Here is a 21,321-nt window from a genome sequence, read left to right on the forward strand (position 1 = left end):
CCCAACCCCCCATATCCCCTCCCCCCTCCTCCACCCCCCTCTCCCACCCCCCCATATCCCCTCTCCCACCCCCCCATATCCCCTCCCCCCCCATATCCCCTCCCCCCTCCTCCACCCCCCCATATCCCCTCCTCCACCCCCCATATCCCCTCCCCCCTCCTCCACCCCCCCATATACCCTCCTCCACCCCCCATATCCCCTCCCCCCTCCTCCACCCCCCCATATCCCCTCCTCCACCCCCCCATATCCCCTCCCCCCTCCTCCACCCCCCCCATATCCCCTCTCCCCTCCTCCACCCCCCCCATATCCCTCCCCCCCCCCATATCCCCTCCCCCCTCCTCCACCCCCCCATATCCCCTCTCCCCTCCTCCACCCCCCCATATCCCCTCTCCCCTCCCCCACCCCCCCATATCCCCTCTCCCACCCCCCCATATCCCCTCTCCCCTCCCCCACCCCCCCATATCCCCTCTCCCCTCCCCCACCCCCCCATATCCCCTCTCCCCTCCTCCACCCCCCCATATCCCCTCCTCCACCCCCCCATATCCCCTCTCCCCTCCCCCCTCCTCCACCCCCCATATCCCCTCTCCCCTCCCCCCTCCTCTCCCCCCTCCTCCACCCCCCCATATCCCCTCCTCCACCCCCCCATATCCCCTCTCCCCTCCCTCCTCCACCCCCCATATCCCCTCTCCCCTCCTCCACCCCCCCATATCCCCTCTCCCCTCCCTCCTCCACCCCCCATATCCCCTCTCCCCTCCTCCACCCCCCCATATCCCCTCTCCCCTCCCCCCCCATATCCCCTCTCCCCTCCCCCACCCCCCCAAATTCCCTCTCCCCTCCTCCCCATATCCCCTCTTCCCCATATCCCCTCTCCCCTCCTCCCCATATCCCCTCTTCCCCATATCCCCTCTCCCCTCCTCCACCCCCCCATATCCCTCCTCCCCATATCCCCTCTTCCCCATATCCCCTCTCCCCTCCTCCACCCCCCCATATCCCCTCTCCCCTCCTCCCCATATCCCCTCTTCCCCATATCCCCTCTCCCCTCCTCCACCCCCCCATATCCCCTCTCCCCTCCTCCACCCCCCCATATCCCCTCTCCCCTCCTCCACCCCCCCATATCCCCTCTCCCCTCCTCCCCCCCCCCATATCCCCTCTCCCCTCCTCCCCCCCCCCATATCCCCTCTCCCCTCCTCCCCCCCCCCATATCCCCTCTCCCCTCCTCCCCCCCATATCCCCTCCTCCCCCCCCATATCCCCTCCTCCCCCCCCATATCCCCTCCTCCCCCCCCATATCCCCTATCCCCTCCTCCCCCCCATATCCCCTCCCCCACCTCCACCCCCCCATATCCCCTCTCCCACCCCCCTCCCCCCTCCATATCCCCTCTCCCCCCCCTCCCCATCCCCTCTCCCCTCCTCCACCCCTCCCCCCCCATATTCCCTCTCCCCATATCCCCTCTCCCCACCCCCCAGATCCCCTCTCCCCACCCGCCAGATCCCCTCTCCCCACATCCCCTCTCCCCACATCCCTTCTCCCCACCCCCCACATCCCCTCTCCCCACATCCCTTCTCCCCACCCCCCACATCCCCTCTCCCCACCCCCCACATCCCCTCTCCCCACCCCCCACATCCCCTCTCCCCACATCCCCTCTCCCCACCCCTTCTCCCCTCCCCCACATCCCCTCTCCCCTCCCCCCATAATATCCCCTCTCTTGCTCCCCATATCCCCCCTCTCACCCCACCCAATATCCCCTCCGCCCCAAATATCCCCATCACCCTACCCCCACCCAAAAAAAATCCCCATCACCCTACCCCACCCCCCCCCCCCAAAAAAAATCCCCATCACCCTACCCCCCCCACCCAAAAAAAATCCCAATCCCATATATTCTCTTCTCTTTTCACTCTCGCACTCCGCTCTATCTTCCCGGTGCTCTCTGACGTTTGTTCTGGTGACCTATTTCCGGCTGGAGTGCGGTGCTTGCTGGGATCGCCATGGCGGACACTTGGAGCCAGTTGTACTTGGGAGCGGGGTTGACGGTTCTCTCACATCCGCTCATGTATGTCAAGGTGCTCATTCAGGTGAGACCCGGTTTGCAGGAGAAGGCAGCGGCTTCCACGGAGACAGCCTGCTTTAGGGCCCGTGATCCGAAGTGGGGCAAGGTCACCATGGTAACAGACCGGGGGCGGGTGGAGTTGGGTGCTATGGGAACAACCTGGCGAGGGAGGCGGTGCAGTGGTAACCGCCCCTTCCCCGTGACCCCCTCCCCTTTACCCCCACAAGGTCCTGGGGGAATGGGGTGGACCTGTTTTAGCCTTGGCACCGAGCCACAAATGAGGGAGTTAGATTAGTTAGGTTTTGTGCTTAACAATTCCCAATGTCAAACACCCTGGAGTATTTTACTCCCTTAAAGGTCTTACACAAATGCAATTGTTGTTGTATTCAGATGGAGTTGAAGTCGCTATCAATTGCTCATTCATGTCTTTCATTGAGCTGTAACTGCTGCTCTCAAGTTGAGTCCTGTATGTTCATTCACTGTCACTCCCTGAGCTGAGGGTCCTGTACGAGCCCTGTGGCTCCCTGAGCTGAGGGTCCTGTACGAGCCCTGTGGCTCCCTGAGCTGAGGGTCCTGTACGAGCACTGTGGCTCCCTGAGCTGAGGGTCCTGTACGAGCACTGTGGCTCCCTGAGCTGAGGGTCCTGTACGAGCCCTGTGGCTCCCTGAGCTGAGGGTCCTGTACGAGCCCTGTGGCTCCCTGAGCTGAGGGTCCTGTACGAGCCCTGTGGCTCCCTGAGCTGAGGGTCCTGTACGAGCCCTGTGGCTCCCTGAGCTGAGGGTCCTGTACGCGCCCTTTGGCTCACTGAGCTGAGGGTCCTGTACGAGCCCTGTGGCTCCCTGAGCTGAGGGTGCTGTACGCGCCCTTTGGCTCCGAGCTGTGGGTGCTGTACGCGGGTGCTGTACGCGCGCCCTGTTGCCCCCTGAGCTGTGGGTGCTGTACGCGCCCTGTGGCTCCCTGAGCTGTGGGTGCTGTACGCGCCCTGTGGCTCCCTGAGCTGAGGGTGCTGTACGCGCCCTTTGGCTCCCTGAGCTGAGGGTGCTGTACGCGCCCTTTGGCTCCCTGAGCTGAGGGTGCTGTACGCGCCCTTTGGCTCCCTGAGCTGAGGGTGCTGTACGCGCCCTTTGGCTCCCTGAGCTGAGGGTGCTGTACGCGCCCTTTGGCTCCGAGCTGTGAGTGCTGTACGAGCCCTGTGGCTCCCTGAGCTGAGGGTGCTGTACGCGCCCTGTGGCTCCCTGAGCTGAGGGTGCTGTACGCGCCCTTTGGCTCCCTGAGCTGAGGGTGCTGTACGCGCCCTTTGGCTCCCTGAGCTGAGGGTGCTGTACGCGCCCTTTGGCTCCCTGAGCTGAGGGTGCTGTACGCGCCCTTTGGCTCCCTGAGCTGAGGGTGCTGTACGCGCCCTGTGGCTCCCTGAGCTGAGGGTGCTGTACGCGCCCTGTGGCTCCCTGAGCTGAGGGTGCTGTACGCGCCCTGTGGCTCCATGAGCTGAGGGTGCTGTACGCGCCCTGTGGCTCCCTGAGCTGAGGGTGCTGTACGCTCCCTGAGCTGAGGGTGCTGTACGCGCCCTGTGGCCCACTGAGCTGAGGGTGCTGTACGCGCCCTGTGGCTCCCTGAGCTGAGGGTGCTGTACGCGCCCTGTGGCTCCCTGAGCTGAGGGTGCTGTATGCGCCCTGTGGCTCCCTGAGCTGAGCGTGCTGTTTGTTCATTCGCTGTCATTCGCCGAGCTCTGGGTACTGCGTACCTGCAAACTCTCACTGGTACAGCTTGACCCTCCACTTAGTACAGGAAGCTCCCATGGCCCAGTGCGAGACAGTGAATGTGCAGCACACTTAGCCTGGTCTGGAAGTTGTAAGCAGGTGCACACCTTTACATCCTGCGCTCAGAATCTAATGGGGTACCATGATTTTCTAAATTCATTTGCCCATATATTCTTCCTCCTCATTTCGGGCACGATGCAATCTGCATTGCCTGACCTCTTATGCTTCACAAGCGACTGTTTGAGTGTGCACCATTTATTTTGGCAGTTGATTTAGCCTTGATGGCTTCAAGCATAGCTGAAACACACACCCTTTGCATAGGGGTCAGTGGATAGTGCTGTGCATGGACTAATTGATTTTTTGCCATTCTTTTTCCCCCATCTAAGTCCATGTGCATCAATTCCAGTTTTAGAGCACAAATCAGACCCTTTTTAACCTGCTCTGCATGAATCACTGTGGCACCAAGCAGTGCCTTTACCCAAGTCAACTGTATGACGCTATTGTACACTAAATACATACAATTTTTATTTAGAAGCTGAAAATTGTGTAGTAACATAATAACGTATCTTAGCTAATGAGACCTGTACTTTGTATAAAATTGTACCTTCCGGGTGCTTGCAGTTTCTGTTTCAAAGTCACACTATGTCAGATTGGGCTGTGCTGGTGAGCACCCAAATCTCTGCTCAAGTGGTCCACACCTCTGGCCGATGCAGCACACCCCTCAGGATTAACACAAGGCAGGCTGACCTCTGTCTGCAGTGTAACAGTGCAGCTTGAACAAGTTTGGTGTGCCTGGGAGAGTGTTGCTGCTTCCTTGTGCTGGAGGTGGCCCAGGCTTAGATGCCTTGTTTTATCCAGTCCATAATGGTGGTGGAGTTGGGGAAGATGGCTGGGCAGATGGACTTGTTCTCCTTGCAGTATCTTGTCTTGTAGAAGTAGTGCAGCTCATTGAGCTTCGCCCTGGACAAACACTCGGCAAAGGCCCTGTCACACTCGCACGACATCCTGGTGCACACGGTCCGCCCCTTGCACTCTGTCTCTGACCTCTTGCATGAGAAGTTGTACGGGCTCCATTTGACATGGCTGTGGCAGCCCAGGATCACCCTGGTGTGATAGTAACAGCAATCGTGCAGGAAGCAACACTGGTCTACCTGGTCCACAGGCCTGCTTGAGCCCCCAGTCCCGCAATAGCAGCCGTAGTTGTGGAGCTTGAGAAGGGGGATTCCCAGTTTGGAGCGGTAACACCACAGGGTCATGGCCATGTCAATGAGACCTCGCCGCTCTCTGAGTGCACCCAGACCCAACTTGACTCTGGGACACAGGCACAACCAGATGGCTGCAAGTAGAACCATCACTGAGAGTCCCCTCATCGTTCTCTTCCTCTTTACTTTCTGTCCTGACTCCCTGTCTGCTGTTTGTGCTTTCCTGACTTATATTAAGCCCTACATATATTCCCTCCCTTTTCTGACATCATGTGATCCCGGGCCCTCCCCTCTCACTCCTCACACATGTGCTTCTGAAGTTTCATCTTTGCTGGCTGCACATCCCAGTGGAATTTGGTTCTAAATATTCCTGGTTAGGACTATTCCAAGAAAAGGGAAACACAACTTTTTTTTTTGCTTTGGATTAAAAGAGTTTAAAAAAATGATTGTAGGTATGAGTGGGTGTGAAAATAATTGTAGGCAGTGTTTAGGCAAATGTAATGAAATGTTTCCTGTCCTGTCAAAATGTTTTTTCTCAGTCTTCCTGCAACCCCCCCCCCCCCCTTTCTGTTGCTGCTGTCCTTTGCTATTCACCATTATCTGTTTAAGAGATTAACGTCTTTTAATCGGTATTAGAATTTTGGATCTTGATGCATTCTGTTGGAAATTAGCAGTGCCTGTGATATGTACATTCTCAGCAATCTAATCTAACAGTTTGTAAATGATCACTGCTGGAGATGCCTTTCTCACTGTACACTGACACTAATGGAGAACCTCACATTGCAACATTCCTCTCTTAGCATTGCCTGTGGGGCCTGAAACCTCCCTGTGCGTTCCTATAGAAAAAAAAAAGTTATGTCCTGCCAGTCATGCCCCATTGCAGTGCTGCTGTTGTGACACGAGAGCCAGCTGAATATGTCTGCCACTGTATTAAATATATCTTTGTGACCGGTCACAGTTGTACCCTCTGGTTTGTTTTCTTCACCTTTCCCACGATACATTGCATCACCTTGAGCTGTGTTCAGCCTTCTGCAAATGCTACCTCAGAACCAGCGCTGCACTGTCCAAGTGTGGCTCCCCCTCAACTTGTAATTGCACTCCCAATCCACTGACCAGTGGAGGAGTGATTGTCCTCAGTTCAGCACCTCCCCATTTGACCATTGAGGATTTATTTAATGCTAGGGGTGAAACCACAGGAGCCACGTGTGTAATTTAAGAAAATGTTGATGCAAGTAAATGAATCCGCAGAGCCACACCAGGTTTGGATTTTCTATAGTTAGAAAGTTGCATCTTGTGTTTGGCAGAATTTTTCCTCCATATAACGAGTGCAATTAAAATAGCACTGGCAATAGGACAAAAGATAGCTTTCACCTGCAATGTGTGTATATGGTACAAGAGAGACCAATGCTCCTTTCACCCAGAATTAGTACCACAGTCAGCCCCACAAACAAACTGACTCACCTCTTCTGCTGTCTGCTGAACTGAATTGTTGTGCTCAGGCCCTACAGTTAAGCTCGATAAATCACTCATAAGACAGCCATTGCACCTCTTGTCCAGTGGGAGATTGGAAAATATCTCCCCATTAGACTGTTTTGTACAGGCTAAACTATGATCTGGATTTATTTACAAATAACATGATCCACAGAAGCAAACACACAGGCCAGAGATTATACAACCCAACCAGCAATTTACATCATGTACAAACTGAGTTATCTGTTTTGAGTGTGTGGTTTTTCCATCTTCTCTGGAAGAGACAATGTCTGGCGGTATGTACCGGAGTGGTGCTTCCAGAGCTCTATCCTGTTCCGCCTGCAGCCACACGAAGGTCTGAACACTGAGCCGGTCTGCAGGGCCTGACCTTTGTACGATGTTGTTAGCAGCAAGAGCAAAGGGAATTTCACTAGGGCACCATGGGGCCAGTTTTATTCTGCACTTACCCATGTTCCCTGAATATGTAAACTTGTATAAAATAGGCAAAACATTCCCATTATTGGTCTGATGCCTGTAATCTCCAACCAGTCAAGTTTATGCTGAGATTTCTCCGCTCTTAATTCTGCAAATCTAGTGGCTGTTTTAACAGTCTTTAACAGTTACTTTAACAACCATTGATAAATTCATTCAATTATTTAAATTCAGTCCTTAATCCGTTTGCTTTATAGAAACCATTAACCTGGTTATTATGAATTATAGTTAATTCACTAAAATAATGCGCATGGAAATTTAGTGTCTGCATTAACCTGTTTCACTGAAAGCAGTACCTAGAGTAATCTCACAGCATAGGAATAGGAGGAGGCCATTTAGCCCCTCAAGCTTGTTCTGGTATTCAGTTGGATCATAGCTGATCTGTACCTTAACTTCATCTACCCACCTTGGTTCCATAACTCTTAACAACCTTACCAAATAAAAGTCTTATCAATTTCAGTTTTGAAATTTTCAATTGACCCTCAGCCGGCACCTGTATTTTGGGGGTGAAGCAATTCCAGATTTCCATTACCAGCCCAGACTGTGGCTGAGCCATGGTTTCATCCGTGGTGTGTACCAAGTTGACATGTCTCAGCCAGCAGTAGGGCCACTACAGTGGGCCTCAGCATCAGAGTGTTTGGGCCATGACCCACAGTCGATCACTGTCCAGTGACCATCCATGCAGCAGCAGGGAGGAGCATTTGGTGAAAATGTGGTTCCAGCTTGAGTATGATCCCCGCCCCGGCCCCGCTATATCGTCTGCTGACATTTGCTGGGAGTGTGTCCAGAATAGAGAATGGGCCACTTGTGTGAAGTATTAGGGGCACTGAGGGTCTGTGCACTGTCTCTCAGCAAAGAGGCAGCATCTTTAGGAGGCCAGGTGAGTGGCTGTGGAGAATGGGATGTTGGCTGAGTGAGTGAGTGGTCACTTTGGATGATATCCAGTCACTGGCCTGAATTTGGAAAGGGTCAATTATGGATTGTGAACAGGTGGTACTGTTTGTGCTGAATTATAGGAGTGAGCACGTGAGGTGAAAGGGAGAGAATGAGCAGTGTGTAATTAAAGGCCCAGATGGAGCCAGGCCCAATGCCTGGTCCGGGTGGGACCTGTCCTTGGTTAAGAGCACTGCACAAAATAATTATGGGGCAAAAAGTAAGTGTCACTCTTCGCACTTTGTGACTGGGCTATTTTAAGCTGCTGTGTGTTTGGCAGTGTGTCTCGCTTAGTTTGATGATGGCAGTCACAAAGCTGGCTCGTCACTGAATGCCATTAGGTGTTCTGTAGTTGTGCAAAGAGAAAAAGACTTGCATTTCTATAGCACAATCTCAAGGCATCCCAAAGTACTTGACAGACAATGAAGTAATTTTGAAATATAATCGCTGCTGTAATAAAGGAAACAGCCAATTTGTACAAAGCAAGATTCTACAAACAGTGATATCATAATGACCAGATAATCAGTTTTTTTTAAGTTTTTGGTTGCGGGATAAATATTGGCCAGGGCACGGGGACAAGCTCACCTGCTGCTTCTTGAAAACTGTCATAGAATATTTTACGTCCACCTAAGAGAGCAGACTGCTGATTGGGGAGGGGAGAACACTGCCCTCACCCCCCCCACCCCTACCCCCCCCCGGCAGCGCCACCAGCCCCATGGAGAGAGGGATTGAACACTGACTCGCCCCCATAAAGGGAGGGGTCGCACAGCCCTGTTCATTAGGTTTTATCATCTAACTTGATGAAGTTATTTTTCTCCCCACCCTAGGTTGGCCATGAACCTATGGCTCCAGTTATGGGCCGCAACATCTTCGGGCGGCCAGTTCTACAGCTGCCCGGCCTCTTTTCGTACGGTAGGTGCTGAAGCAATGCGAAATGCTGTACGTTCCTTAGTTTCTATCTGTCAGTGCCCACATCGATTCAGTTAACAGATTCTCAGCCACCAGGTCACTGCCAGTCAATCTGCACTGTAGCTGCCTTTTGGAATGTTTGATGGGATGTGTAGCAGGAGCTTTACTCTGTGCCTAAACAGCTATAGTACCTGCTCTGAGTGTATTTGGTTCAGTGTAGAGGGAGCTTTACTCTGAATCCACCCCATGCTGTACCTATCCTGGGAGTGTTTGATGGGATAGTGTAGAGGGAGCTTTACTGTGTAATTAATCCATTTAACCTTTCTGTTCAGCAAGTGGGCTGATAGCAATATGAAGACGCATTCCGATATTGGACTGCCCTCGTGTCATTTTTAAAAAATTATTCCTAAAATGTGGGAGTTGCTGGCTAGGCCAGCATTTATTGCCCATCCCTAATTGCCCTTGAGAAGGTGATGGTGAGCTGCCATCTTGAACCGCTGCCATCCATGTGGGGTAGGTACATCCACGGTGTTAGGGAGGGAGTTCCAGGATTTTGACCCAATAACAATGATGGAATGGCGATTATAGTTCCAAGTGAGGATGGTGTGTGGCTTGGAGGGGAACTTGCAGGTGGTGGTGTTCCCATGCATCTGCTGCCCTTGTCCTTCTAGGTGTTAGGGATCGCGGGTTTGGAAGGTGCTGTCTAAGGAGCCTTGGTGAGTTGCTGCAGTGTATCTTGTAGATGGTACTCACTGCTGCCACTGTGCATTGGTGGTGGAGGGAATGAATATTTAAGGTGGTGGATGGGGCGCTGATGAAGCGGGCTGTTTTACGTTGGATGGTGTCAAACTTCCTGGGTGGTGTTGGAGCTACACCCATCCAGATAAGTGGAGAGTATTCCATCACACTCCTGACTTGTGCCTTGTAGAGGGTGGACAGGCTTTGGGGAGTCAGGAGGTGAGTTACTCGCTACAGAATTCCTAGCCTCTGACCTGCTGTTGTAGCCACAGTATTTATGTGGCTGGTCCAGTTCAATTTCTGGTCAATGGTGACCCCCAGCATGTTGATGGTGGGGGATTCAGTGATGGCAGTGCCATTGATCTCAAGGGGAAATGGTTAGATTCTCTCTTGTTTGAAATGGTCATTGCCTGGCACTTGAATGTTACTTACCACTTATTATCCAAGCCTGAATATTGTCCAGGTCTTGCTGCATGTGGGGCATGGACTGCTTCTGTATCTGAGAAGTTGTGATGAAACTGAACACTGTGCAATCATCAGTGAACATCCCCACTTCTAACATTACAGCTGAATTTGGTTGGGCCTAGGATGCTGCAAAAGTATTCTACTGTTTAGTAATAAACATTATTCACTTACTGTAACTGCAAAGATTGAACCTGATTTAATTGCTACTTACTGCTATTTGTCTTGCAGCCAAACACATCGTGAATATTGATGGGAAGCGGGGTCTGTTTAAAGGCCTAACTCCCCGTCTGTGCGCAGGAGCCATCGGGACAGTTGTTCATGGCAAAGTGCTGCAGGTAGGTTATGCATCAGTGGCGCGATGAGATATCATTTTCAGTACCAACACACTGTGTCAGGGAATGGTAAATACTGATTCCCTGTAAGTTTCCTGACTGTCCCCTTATGAGTGACAGAGTATTTAGTCCTCCAGTGAGTTGTCACTACCCATGACATGTGGGGCGACCAAGAGTAGAAACAATATGTTGAGGAACCAACTAGAGAACAGGCCATCCTAGACTGGGTATTGTGTAATGAATGAGGAATAATGAGACAATCTAGTTGCAATGAGAGAGGAATAATAAGACAATCTAGCTGTACGAGACCCCTTGGGGATGAGCGACCATAATATGATAAAATTCTTCATCAAGATGGAGAGTGACGTAGTTGATTCTGAGACTAGGCTCCTGAATCTTAGTAAAGGAAACTACGAAGGTATGATGCGTGAGTTGGCTATGATGGATTGGGAAACATTACTTAAAGGGATGGCGGTGGAAAGGCAATGGCAAACATTCAAAGAGCGCATGGATGAACTGCAACAATTGTTTATTCCTGTCTGGCGCAAAAGTAAAACGGGAAAGGTAGCCAAACCATGGCTTACAAGGGAAATTAGAGATAGCATTAGATCCAAGGAAGAGGCATATAAATTCGCCAGAAAAAAATAACTGACCTGAGGATTGGGAGCAGTTTAGAATTCAGCAAAGGAGGACCAAAGGATTGATTAAGAAGGGGAAAATAGAGTACGAGAGCAAGCTTGCGGGGAACATAAAAACTGACTGTAAAAGTTTCTATAGGTATGTAAAGAGAAAAAGATTAGTAAAGACAAATGTAGGTCCCTTACAGTCAGAAACAGGAATTTATTATGGGGAACAAAGAAATGGCTGGCCAACTATATGCATGCTTTGGTTCTGTCTTCACAAAGGAGGACACAAGTATAATACCAGAAATGTTGGTGAACACAGGGTTTAGTGAGAGAGAGGAATTGAAGGAAATCAGTATGAGTAGAGAAATGGTGTTGGGGAAATTGATGGGATTGAAGGCCGATAAATCCCCAGGGCTTGATGGTCTGCATTCCAGAGTACTTATGGAATTGGCCTGAGAAATAGTGGATGCATTGGTGGTCATCCAAGATTCTATAGACTCGAACAGTTCCTACAGATAGGAGGTTAGCTAATGTACCCCCAGTATTTAAAAAGGGAGGTAGAGAGAAAGCAGGGAATTATAGACCAGTCAGCCTGACATCAGTAGTGGGGAAAATTCTAGAGTCCATTATCAAAGATTTTATAGCAGAGCACTTGGAGAACAGTGGTAGAATCAGACAGAGTCAGCATGGATTTACGAAAGGCAAATCATGCTTGACAAATCTACTAGAATTCTTCGAGGATATAACTAGTAGAGTTGATGAGGGGGAGCCAGTGGTGTGGTTTATTTGGACTTTCAGAAGGCTTTCGACAACGTCCCACATAAGAGATTAGCGGGTAAAATTAAAGCGCATGGGATTGGGGGTAGTGTATTGCGATGGATAGAAAATTGGTTGGCAGTTAGGAAACAAAGAGAAGGGATAAATGGGTCTTTTTCCGAATGGCACACAGTGACTAGTGGGTTACCGTGCTAGGTCCGCAGCTATTCACAATATATATTAATGATTTAGATGAGGGAACTAAATGTAATATCTCCAAATTTGGTGGGAGGGTGAGTTTTGAGGAGGATGCAGAGAGGCTTCAGGATGATTTGGACAAGTTGAGTGAGTGGGCAAATGCATGGCAGATGCAGTATAATGTGGATAAATGTGAGGTTATCCACTTTAGTAGCAAAAACAGGAAGGCAGATTATTATCTGAACGGCTATAAACTGAGAGAGGGGAATATACGATGAGATCTGGGTGTTCTCATACACCAGTCGCTGAAGGTAAGCGTGCAGGTGCAACAGGCGGTAAAAAAGGCAAATGGTATGTTGTCCTTCATAGCGAGAGGTTTCAAGTACAGGGCAGGGATGTCTTGCTGCAATTATATAGGGCCTTGGTGAGGCCACACCTGGAATATTGTGTGCAGTTTTGGTCTCCTTATCTGAGGAAGGATGTTCTTGCTATAGAGGGAGTGCAGCGAAGGTTTACCAGACTGATTCCTGGGATGGTGGGACTGACGTATGAGGAGAGATTGAGTCGGTTAGGATTATATTTGCTGGAGTTCAGAAGAGTGAGGGGGGATCTGATAGAAACCTATAAAATTCGAACAGGACTTGACAGGGTAGATGCAGGAAAAATGTTCCCGATGATGGGGGAGTCCAGAACCAGGGATCATAGTCCAAGGATACGGGGTAAACCATTCAGGACTGAGATGAGGAGAAATTTCTTCACCCAGAGAGTGGTGAACCTGTGGAATTCGCTACCACAGAAAGCAGTTGAGGCCAAAACATTGTATGTTTTCAAGAAGGAGTTAAATATAGCTCTTCGGTTTAAAGGGATCAAAGGATATGGGGCGAAAGCGGGAACATGTTACTGAGTTGGATGATCAGCTATGATCATAATGAATGGCGAAGCAGGGCCGAATGGCCTACGCCTCCTATTTTCTATTTTTAGGGAATTCCTTCCTGATCTTAAGAGGCAGCAGGGGTGGGGCAGAGTTGAATCCATCACTGTAGATTGGCAGGAACGCTAGCTTGCTGTGCAGCTTGAGACCTCAGTTTCGGAGCAGAAGGACCTGATGCGCAAGCTCTGGGTCGGGGGCAGTAACTGCTATCTAATGGCTGAGAAACATGCACTGGAGACTGGTAGTTCAGAGTTGGAGGGTTAAACTGATTATAGAGAGCAACCTGTACTCATTAAACGTTTCAGCATCTTAAGGCAATGGGGCGCTGAAAACTGGCATGCTGTTGGGGATTGCCAGGGCACGTGACAGTGGACAAGGACAGCAACTAATTGATCAGATTTCAGAATTTAAATTTTAGAGCTTGCTGTGTAGTTAGTTGATCAGAGTACCCTATTGATAGGTGCTCACAGTCTTCTACCTGTTTCTGCAATGCCAGTCTGATCATTGTTTTATGGGCAGCTGCACTCCTGGGTGTGTGCGCCTATCGGGGATTGAGTGTTCTTCTTACTCCCATTTCTGTGTTACAGGAGCCAAACCTATCAAGTGCTGTGTTTTATTTGTTTAAATTTCTGTCTACAGGGCTATTATTCTTGTGCTCTGTAGTTGTTTGCAGTCCCTCCCTCTCTCCCTTTCACTGGCTCTGTACTGATCCAGCCCCTCTCGCTTTCTCTGTCCCTTTTTGTTACAGAGCTATCAGGAGCTGAAAGAAACTGAGGTTAGTGCCTGCCTCACAGTTTAACAGTTTTACTCATGTGTTTCTAGATGTCACTGAAGCTGAGTATTGGCAGGTTTGTATATATAGAAGAATATGTGTGAGAGTGAGAAGAAGCTGTGGCCAGGACGCACACGACAGCAAGGTGTGACCAGTAAAGGCCTGCTCAGGTCAAGAAAAAGAACCCGACCCAAACCCGACCGATCCACAGCGGACCCGAGCCCGACCCAGCCCGAGACCCTCCAATTACGCCCCAAGCCCGACCCCACTCAACCCGACCCGACCGTCCCTTTACTTTCCTTCCGACTGGGAAGCTCCACAAAGCTGCAGCGCATGCGTGATGCCGTCATAGTGACACCACTCGCTCACTGCGCAGACTCAGTTTCGACCCGGCCTCCCAGCTCAGGTAAGTTTTTTTTTATTTTTAATACTTACTGGCAGAGCACTTACCATGTGTGCCCGGCCCAACCCAACACATGTCGTCGGGTCCCTTCGGGTCGGGTAGCAGGCCTATAGTGACCAGTGATTTCACAGTGGTGGAATCACTGTTTAAAGCATTGTCTTTGAAAACTGCCAAAGGAAACAGGATTTCAGCTACAGGACCTTCCGAAAACCTTTGAATGTTATCTGTTCACCACCTGCACTGGTAATTTGTTCCAGATGTTCAATGCCCTTTTGGTAAAGAAATTATCTGCATAGTTTCCTGATCTGGTGATCATTACAATAATTTCTGTCTCAATCACTATTATTTTTCAACAAGTACAATTGCCCATTACTCCTGGGATCGACTTCCTATATAGAAACCACCTGAACCCCTTGATTAGATTCCAGCCTGTAATTGACTCTTGGGTATCTGTTACTTGCTGCTAGCATCTCATTTTGAATGTTGGTTCAGTGCTTCTTTCCATCTGTTTTCCTTGGTAGTTGATAATTGGTGTGATCTGAACCAATTGGAGATTTAAGAATTCTCATTTTTGATATTAGAATTAACTTTAGTAGTTTATAGACCAATATATGTAGGACAGTTTTTTTTTCCAGAACTGTTATTTACCAGTCAGTTGTGTCTCATCTTCACTTGCAGTGCACAGAATTGGAGAAAATTGCAGAGGAACCATCGCTGCACCATGTGTTTGAAGAGGTAAGTTAGACCTTGTCTGCTGAAGCTTAATATCCACCAGGATGGAGCAGGTACTCTTGGCTCCAGCTGTTAATATACTGCCAGGAAAGGAGTATCTATGGGAACTCTGTTGATTCTGCAGGCTGCAGGGCTTTAGTCTAATTTGGCAGGTTTGAGAAGGGAGTGAAGATATTGTCATGGCACTGCAGGTAAACAGTGCCACACTGCATCAGATTGACCACTCTTAATTCTGATTGCTCAGTTGCTGCTCTTTGACTAATTCAAGTCATAATTCAAGTCATGTTCAATTCATTTAACATGAAATCTGGAGCGAGAGGCAGTTGGTCCATTAATCATGTTACATCCAGAATCTCTGTCAGTCAATCTGTCATGGACTGTCCTCCTGCTCTTCCATCATCCATTCATCACCATTTTAAAGAATACTAAATCCTCCTCCTGTTCCTCCACCCGCCCCCAAGAAACATAGTGTTGTAATTTCTCTCGAATGCACAATCTCCCAGTGCTGTTAATCTTTCTCTAACAGTCAGTCTCCCAATGCTGTTATTCAGTTACAGCACAGGTTAGATACAGGGTAAAACTCCCTCTACACTGTCCCATCAAACACTCCCAGAGCTGGTACAGCATGGGTCAGATGCCAAGTGAAGGTCCCTCCTATCAATTGTGGTGGTGGGAGCCATGTTATATGCTCAGGTGATGGGGTTGTCAGAGGCTCCATCAGTTGTGTGGGCTGGGGGGGTGCACTCTTCCATCATGGTGTCTTGAGCTTTTGTAATATCCACTATTTGCTTTATGCTTAGACAATGCGGGAGATGATTGCTCGCTCCACAGCCACCATAGTTACTCACCCCTTTCATGGTAAGTGTGACTTGCTGCCTTTAAACACTATTGCAACTTTCCACCAGCAAAGTGTGTGCAGAGTTGGAGTGTTGATCTGTTGTGCTTCCTTGCAGTGATCACCTTGCGATGCATGATACAGTTCATTGGCCGTGAAACCAAATACAGGTCAGTACAGAGACTTGGCCAGTTTGGAATACTTACTGGCACTGCAAGTGTCGGACTGTGGGAAAGAGTTCCCAGCTCTCTGAATGGGGTATGTTTCTCCTATACTCGAGGAGAAAGGGCCGTTGAAACTCGGGAGCCTGCTGGAAGTTTGTGTCTGACTGAAGTAATCACAGACCATTTTAGTTTGTGTGTTGTCAAATGTCTCAAAATAATCTATAAGTGGTTCTTGAGATTTACGTCCACATTACCCTCCAGTCTGATGAGTGGAAGTGAACATGGGCGCATGGCATTCTGGCACATGGGGGAAATGCTGAATCAGTATCAGAAAATGTGACTTTTTATCCCCTAAATCTGAGTTTTGGGTATTGTACATGCATTGTCAATGCAGGAAGCTGATTCTTTTTTGAAGATTAATTGTTTCCTTTTTCTTTGTTTAATTTCACAGTGGGATATTCAATAACGTAGTTACAATCTACAAGGAAGAGGGGTTTCTGGGCTTTTTTGCGTAAGTATAAATTGAGCGGAGAATGTGTTGAGAATGGGATAATGAGGTATACTGCTCATGCCTGCAAAACCCAGAGCTGATTGATATTGCAGCCTAAGGAGGTCATGGGAATGTCTGTAACTGATGCCCAGTCTCAAAGAGTGGAAGGGTTGCAAAGCTACTGCTCTTGGTTTATCTGTAAAGGCTGCGTTTGCTGACAATGCAGCCACTAGGTGGCGCTGCACTGGTACATGCGCAAATGCAGCCTGTTCAACTAAAACGTCAGTCAGCAATGTTCAGGCAGCTGCCAGGATTAAAGATGGCGCTGCTCAAATAATCACACAAAGGCAACGTAAATACATGGCAGCACACAATGGCCGGAGAGATCGGCTAGCTGGGGAATGGCCAGAGAGAGTGGGCGGGGTGGAGGGAGGGGAAATGGCCGGAGAGATCATTGGGGGGAGGGGGGCAGGTGGAGAGCGCACCCACCGCCACCAAGGTTTTCGGCCGCGCCCCCGGCTTCCCTCCCCCACACCCGGCTTCCCTCCCCCATACCCCACTCTCCCCGCTTGCTCTCTATCCCGCGTTATGCAATGACATCATCTGGGCATGCGTGTACCAGTCCTGGCAATTTACGTGATGACGTTATCCGCGCGTGCACCAACCGGTCCTGGCAATGTGGAATGCAGCGCACGCGCAGAGAGCAGGAGCCCATTTGCGCCAGTTGGCGCGGTTGGATGACTTCCCTGCAGGCTGCGTTGTCAAGAATCACTTTATTAATTTAATGGTAAGACAAAGGTCAATTACAATAATAGACTAAGTTGGGACAGCTGATCTCAAAGGGACTTTCAGTACAAACCACGCTGGGCAGGAGTTTTCACAGGCTTCATAGAATTTATTAAGTTTATCACAGAGTACAAAAACATGATACTTGACAAAAAGCAGTGGTAAGCATTTGCATTCACTGTGGAGCACTGATCTTCGACCTCTAGTTGACTGCAGCACATGTCTCTTCACTGTTGACTGATGATCTTTGATTCTTCTTCTGTTGGTGTGCGCCAATGTGTCTCAGCTCCTTTCTTTTATCTCCCTCCGTGTGTTTCTTTATTCCATATTAGGTTACATTCCACCTAAACCCTTTTGATGGACTAAGTAATTGTCACACAATGGGGAATATTTGATATCTCCAACAATATTCCAGTTATGAATAGCCTTCGAATAACTTTATTTACTTTTCCATTCCCATGAGGCCTGCAAGTCTATCAGTTATTGTTACTGAGTCTCTCCTAATTGAAATGGAGAGGAGCAGTCATCAGACATCCTACCTTATCTCAAAAGCCACTTTTGCTATTGTTTCTACAGTAGACACCCTGTCCTTCACCATCTTTGCAGTGCAGCATACTAATATACATTTCACATAACATGATTCCAGACACACAAGTACACAACTTAATCCTAATATAATGCATTGATACACATACATTCCCTTGCATAGTTGCAACATTTCTTAAAAGCATTCTACTTCAAAAATTAAGTACCTTATGTAACCTGTAGCAGGCCATAACCTGCACAGTTTACTTCAAGTGGTTTAGTAATAACAGATTAAAAATGGCAGTTGTTAACCCCTTAGTTCCTCCAGTCTATGTGGCAGTCAAGAATTGTAAAATGAGAAGCTGCAGCTGGAAATGCTGCATCTCTCACTCACCGTTAACATACGCATCAAGTGTGTACAACAAGTAAAGACGTTACATCCAAACTCCCCCAGCAGCTATCCCTGGGTACTGATCACAGTAAGATAGGACATCTTAAGGTCAGGAGTATTATTCCAGATCAAGGGTAGAAGTCCAGACAATAAAGACTAATTGATCACTGAACAGTGCTTAGTGAAGATCCCGCAGACAATGTGGCTGCAGTGTTTTCCCTGCTGGAGAGTTTCTGTCCATTCTGTACATTTTGCTTTTTGTGTTGCTCATGGATGAGCACCATTTACATGCAGGTGCAGCAGGCTACTAGGAAGGCAAATGGCATGTTGGCCTTTATTGCACGGGAATTGGAGTACAGGAATAAAGAAGTCTTACTAAAATTGTACAGGGCTTTGGTGAGACCACACCTGCAATACTGAGTGCAGTTTTGGTCTCCACATTTAAGAAAGGATATACTTGCACTGGAGGCAGTGCAGCGAAGATTTACTAAATTGGTCCCTGGGATGAGGGGGTTGTCCTATGATGAGAGGCTGAGTGGATTGGGCCTATATTCTCTGGAGTTTAGAAGAATGAGAGGCGATCTAATTGAGACATACAGGATTCTGAAGGGGCTTGATAGGGTAGAAGCTGAGAGATTGTTTCTACTGGTTGGGGAATCTAGAACATGGGGACACAGTCTCAGGATAAAGGGTCAATCATTCAGGACTGAGATGAGAAATTACTTCACTCAAAGGGTTGTGAATTTTTAGAATTCTCTACCCCAGAGGGTTGTGGATGCTCCATCATTGAATACATTTAAGGCTGAGATAGATAGATTTTTGGTTTTGCAGGGAATCGAGGGATATGGGGAGCGGGCAGGAAAGTGGAATTGAAGCCCAAGATTAGCCATGATGGTATTGAATGGCGGAGCAGGCTCTGTGCCATATGGTCGACTTCTGCTCCTATTTTTTGTGTTCTTGTAATTACAAGCCTTTCGGTTTCTTTGGGTGTAGTAGAGACTCTCAGAACCTGGGATCGGTCAATTAGAGTGTTCTTCCTCATCTCAGTCCTAAATGGCCTGCCTACTTCTTATTCTGAGACTTTCCCCTGGTTCTAGACTCCGCCAGGGAGGGGAACATAATGCCTGCATCAATCCTGTTGAGCCGCGTTATGAATTGATTTTTTTTTTATTCATTCATGGGATGTGGGCGTCGCTGGCCAGGCCAGCTTTTATTGCCCATTCCTAATTGCCCTTGAGAAGGTGGTGGTGAGCTGCCTTCTTGAACCGCTGCAGTCCATGTGGGGTAGGTACACCCACAGTGTTGTTAAGGAGTTGTAGGATTTTGACCTAGTGACAGTGAAGGAATGGCGATATAGTCAGGATGGTGTGTGACTTGGAGGGGAACTTGCAGGTGGTGGTGTTCCCATGCATTTGCTGCCCTTGTCCTTCTAGTTGGTAGAGTTCGCGGGTTTGGAAGGTGCTGTCTGAGGAGCCTTGGTGCATTGCTGCAGTGCATCTTGTAGTTGGTACACACTGCTGCCACTGTGTGTTGGTGGTGGAGGGAGTGAATGTTTGTAGATGGGCTGCCAATCAATTGGGCTGCTTTGTCCTGGATGGTGTTGAGCTTCTTGAGTGTTGTTGGAGCTGCACCCATCCAGGCAAGTGGAGAGTATTCCATCACACTCCTGACTTGTGCCTTGTAGATGGTGTACAGGCTTTGGGGAGTCAGTGGGTACAACTGGTTACAGCTGTTTCAGAGGGTAGATGGGGCCTCGGTTTAATGTCTCATCCAAAAGACAGCACCTCTGACAGTGCAGTGCTCCATCAGTACTGAAGGGGGATGGTGTGAACACCTCCAGTACCTGGTCTGGAGAGGGATGGTGTGAACCCTTACAGTAGCCGGTCTGGAGAGGGATGGTGTGAACCCCTCCAGTTGCCGGTCGGGAGAGGGAGGTGTGAACCCCTCCAATAGCTGGTCTGGAGAGGGATGGTGTGAACCCCTCCAGTTGCCGGTCTGGAGAGGGATGGTGTGAACCCCTTTAACACCAGTGTTGTGTGTCTCCCTGCAGTGGCTTGATTCCTCGGCTCCTGGGTGACATGATTTCCTTGTGGGTTTGCAATTTGCTGGCACATCTTATCAACACCTACGCATTGGAGCCCCCTGGCCAGGTAAGTCACAGAATTATAGCGCAGCTCTCATCGGGTCAACGTCTCCCTAGGGAAGGGCCCGGTGAGGGGTGGTGGGTGGTTAGCAGTGGGATCCAGCAGGGTTGGGATGCATGGGGTGGTGTGGGGGGGCGGGGGAGCAGGTGGAAGACGACGGACAGTGGGTACCATATCAACAAGAAGCTCAGTTTTTACCCTGGTCCTACATGTGCTAATTGGAGAGTTTACTGGCTTCCTACCTACTTTCTGGTCAGAGCCCTGCCCATTTTCCCAGCTGCTCCTTGGTCACCTATTGGTTGGTTTGCCATGGCATTTCCTCACCACTCTGGGGTGGGATTCCTGCCAGGGTGATGTTTGGAGTGCATAAAACTGTACCTTAGCAAGGAATCAATGGGGGACTGGTGGAAAATGAAGCAAAAAAATTGTTGAATGGGGTGTGAGTGGATACAGGCTGTTTGTTTCTCAGTGGAGCTGCCCCTTGCTCTCCGGTTCTCAGCCACACTCTGAAATGCTACCAGTTTCATTTTCTACACCAGTCTGTGGTCAGTTTGAAGTCCCAGTCAATATTACACCCTGCAGCTTGCTGTAACTTTTATACTTCGGAAATGATTTCACTCAGTAATTGGCAGTTATTTTTCTGAGAAAAGAATGATGCAAATTATTATAGACTACAAAGAAAAACTGCTTGAAGAGTCCTGGAAATCTGAACAGGACAAGCAGTAGCAACTCCCATTTGCACTGCATGTTTTCTTGGAAGCAGCGGGGGAACAGTGGGGTACTGAGCAGGCAGTGACAGCTGGCAATTCTGGGCCAGGAGTGTAAGCTGTGAGGGCAGCACTGGTCGCCTGGGCTAGACTCTGGGAGAGCTTTGTGTTAAACAGTGAGCAACTGGGAGATGTGTTGTTTCTGACTGTGTTTTACTCTGACTTGTTTTAGGGCTCACAGATTGGGGAGCTGAGGAGTTACTCACAGGCTGTGACTGGGGTGAGTGCCATTCAACTTCAGCGGTCTTATTATTCATTTACAGCAGCAGTCACACCGTTGTTGTAATAGTGCTACTGCGCTGTGTGGCCTTCACACAGGGTGAAGTTAACTTATCTTCAGCAACTGCCCCTGTATGTTAAACTGAGTGTTCTCAAAGGTAAACTGATGTAGAGAGTAGCTTGTGTCCCAGCAAGGACTGCCCCTTGTATGAGTAATGAGACAGAATGCTGTCATAG

At 49.2% G+C, this 21,321-nt stretch overlaps 1 protein-coding gene across 2 annotated transcripts in view; it reads left to right on the plus strand.

The window, feature by feature from the left end:
* Window positions 1–1,951: 1,951 nt before the first annotated feature.
* mtch2 (mitochondrial carrier homolog 2) overlaps window positions 1,952–21,321 on the plus strand; it is a 29,577-nt gene continuing 10,207 nt past the window's right edge. Inside the window, exons 1-10 of one of the 2 annotated variants that reach the window (XM_068045903.1) lie at window positions 1,952–2,072; window positions 8,729–8,813; window positions 10,242–10,348; window positions 13,605–13,631; window positions 14,710–14,766; window positions 15,564–15,621; window positions 15,717–15,768; window positions 16,214–16,273; window positions 20,005–20,104; window positions 21,038–21,085. In XM_068045903.1, coding sequence (XP_067902004.1) covers window positions 1,986–2,072; window positions 8,729–8,813; window positions 10,242–10,348; window positions 13,605–13,631; window positions 14,710–14,766; window positions 15,564–15,621; window positions 15,717–15,768; window positions 16,214–16,273; window positions 20,005–20,104; window positions 21,038–21,085 — 681 coding nt within the window. In that variant the 5' untranslated portion in view covers window positions 1,952–1,985. The remainder of the gene's footprint in view (window positions 2,073–8,728; window positions 8,814–10,241; window positions 10,349–13,604; window positions 13,632–14,709; window positions 14,767–15,563; window positions 15,622–15,716; window positions 15,769–16,213; window positions 16,274–20,004; window positions 20,105–21,037; window positions 21,086–21,321) is intronic. The other variant, XM_068045904.1, reaches the window with a different exon arrangement.

The sequence above is a fragment of the Heterodontus francisci genome, chromosome 14 (assembly GCF_036365525.1).
Source record: "Heterodontus francisci isolate sHetFra1 chromosome 14, sHetFra1.hap1, whole genome shotgun sequence".
In the NCBI taxonomy this organism is placed as follows: domain Eukaryota; kingdom Metazoa; phylum Chordata; class Chondrichthyes; order Heterodontiformes; family Heterodontidae; genus Heterodontus; species Heterodontus francisci.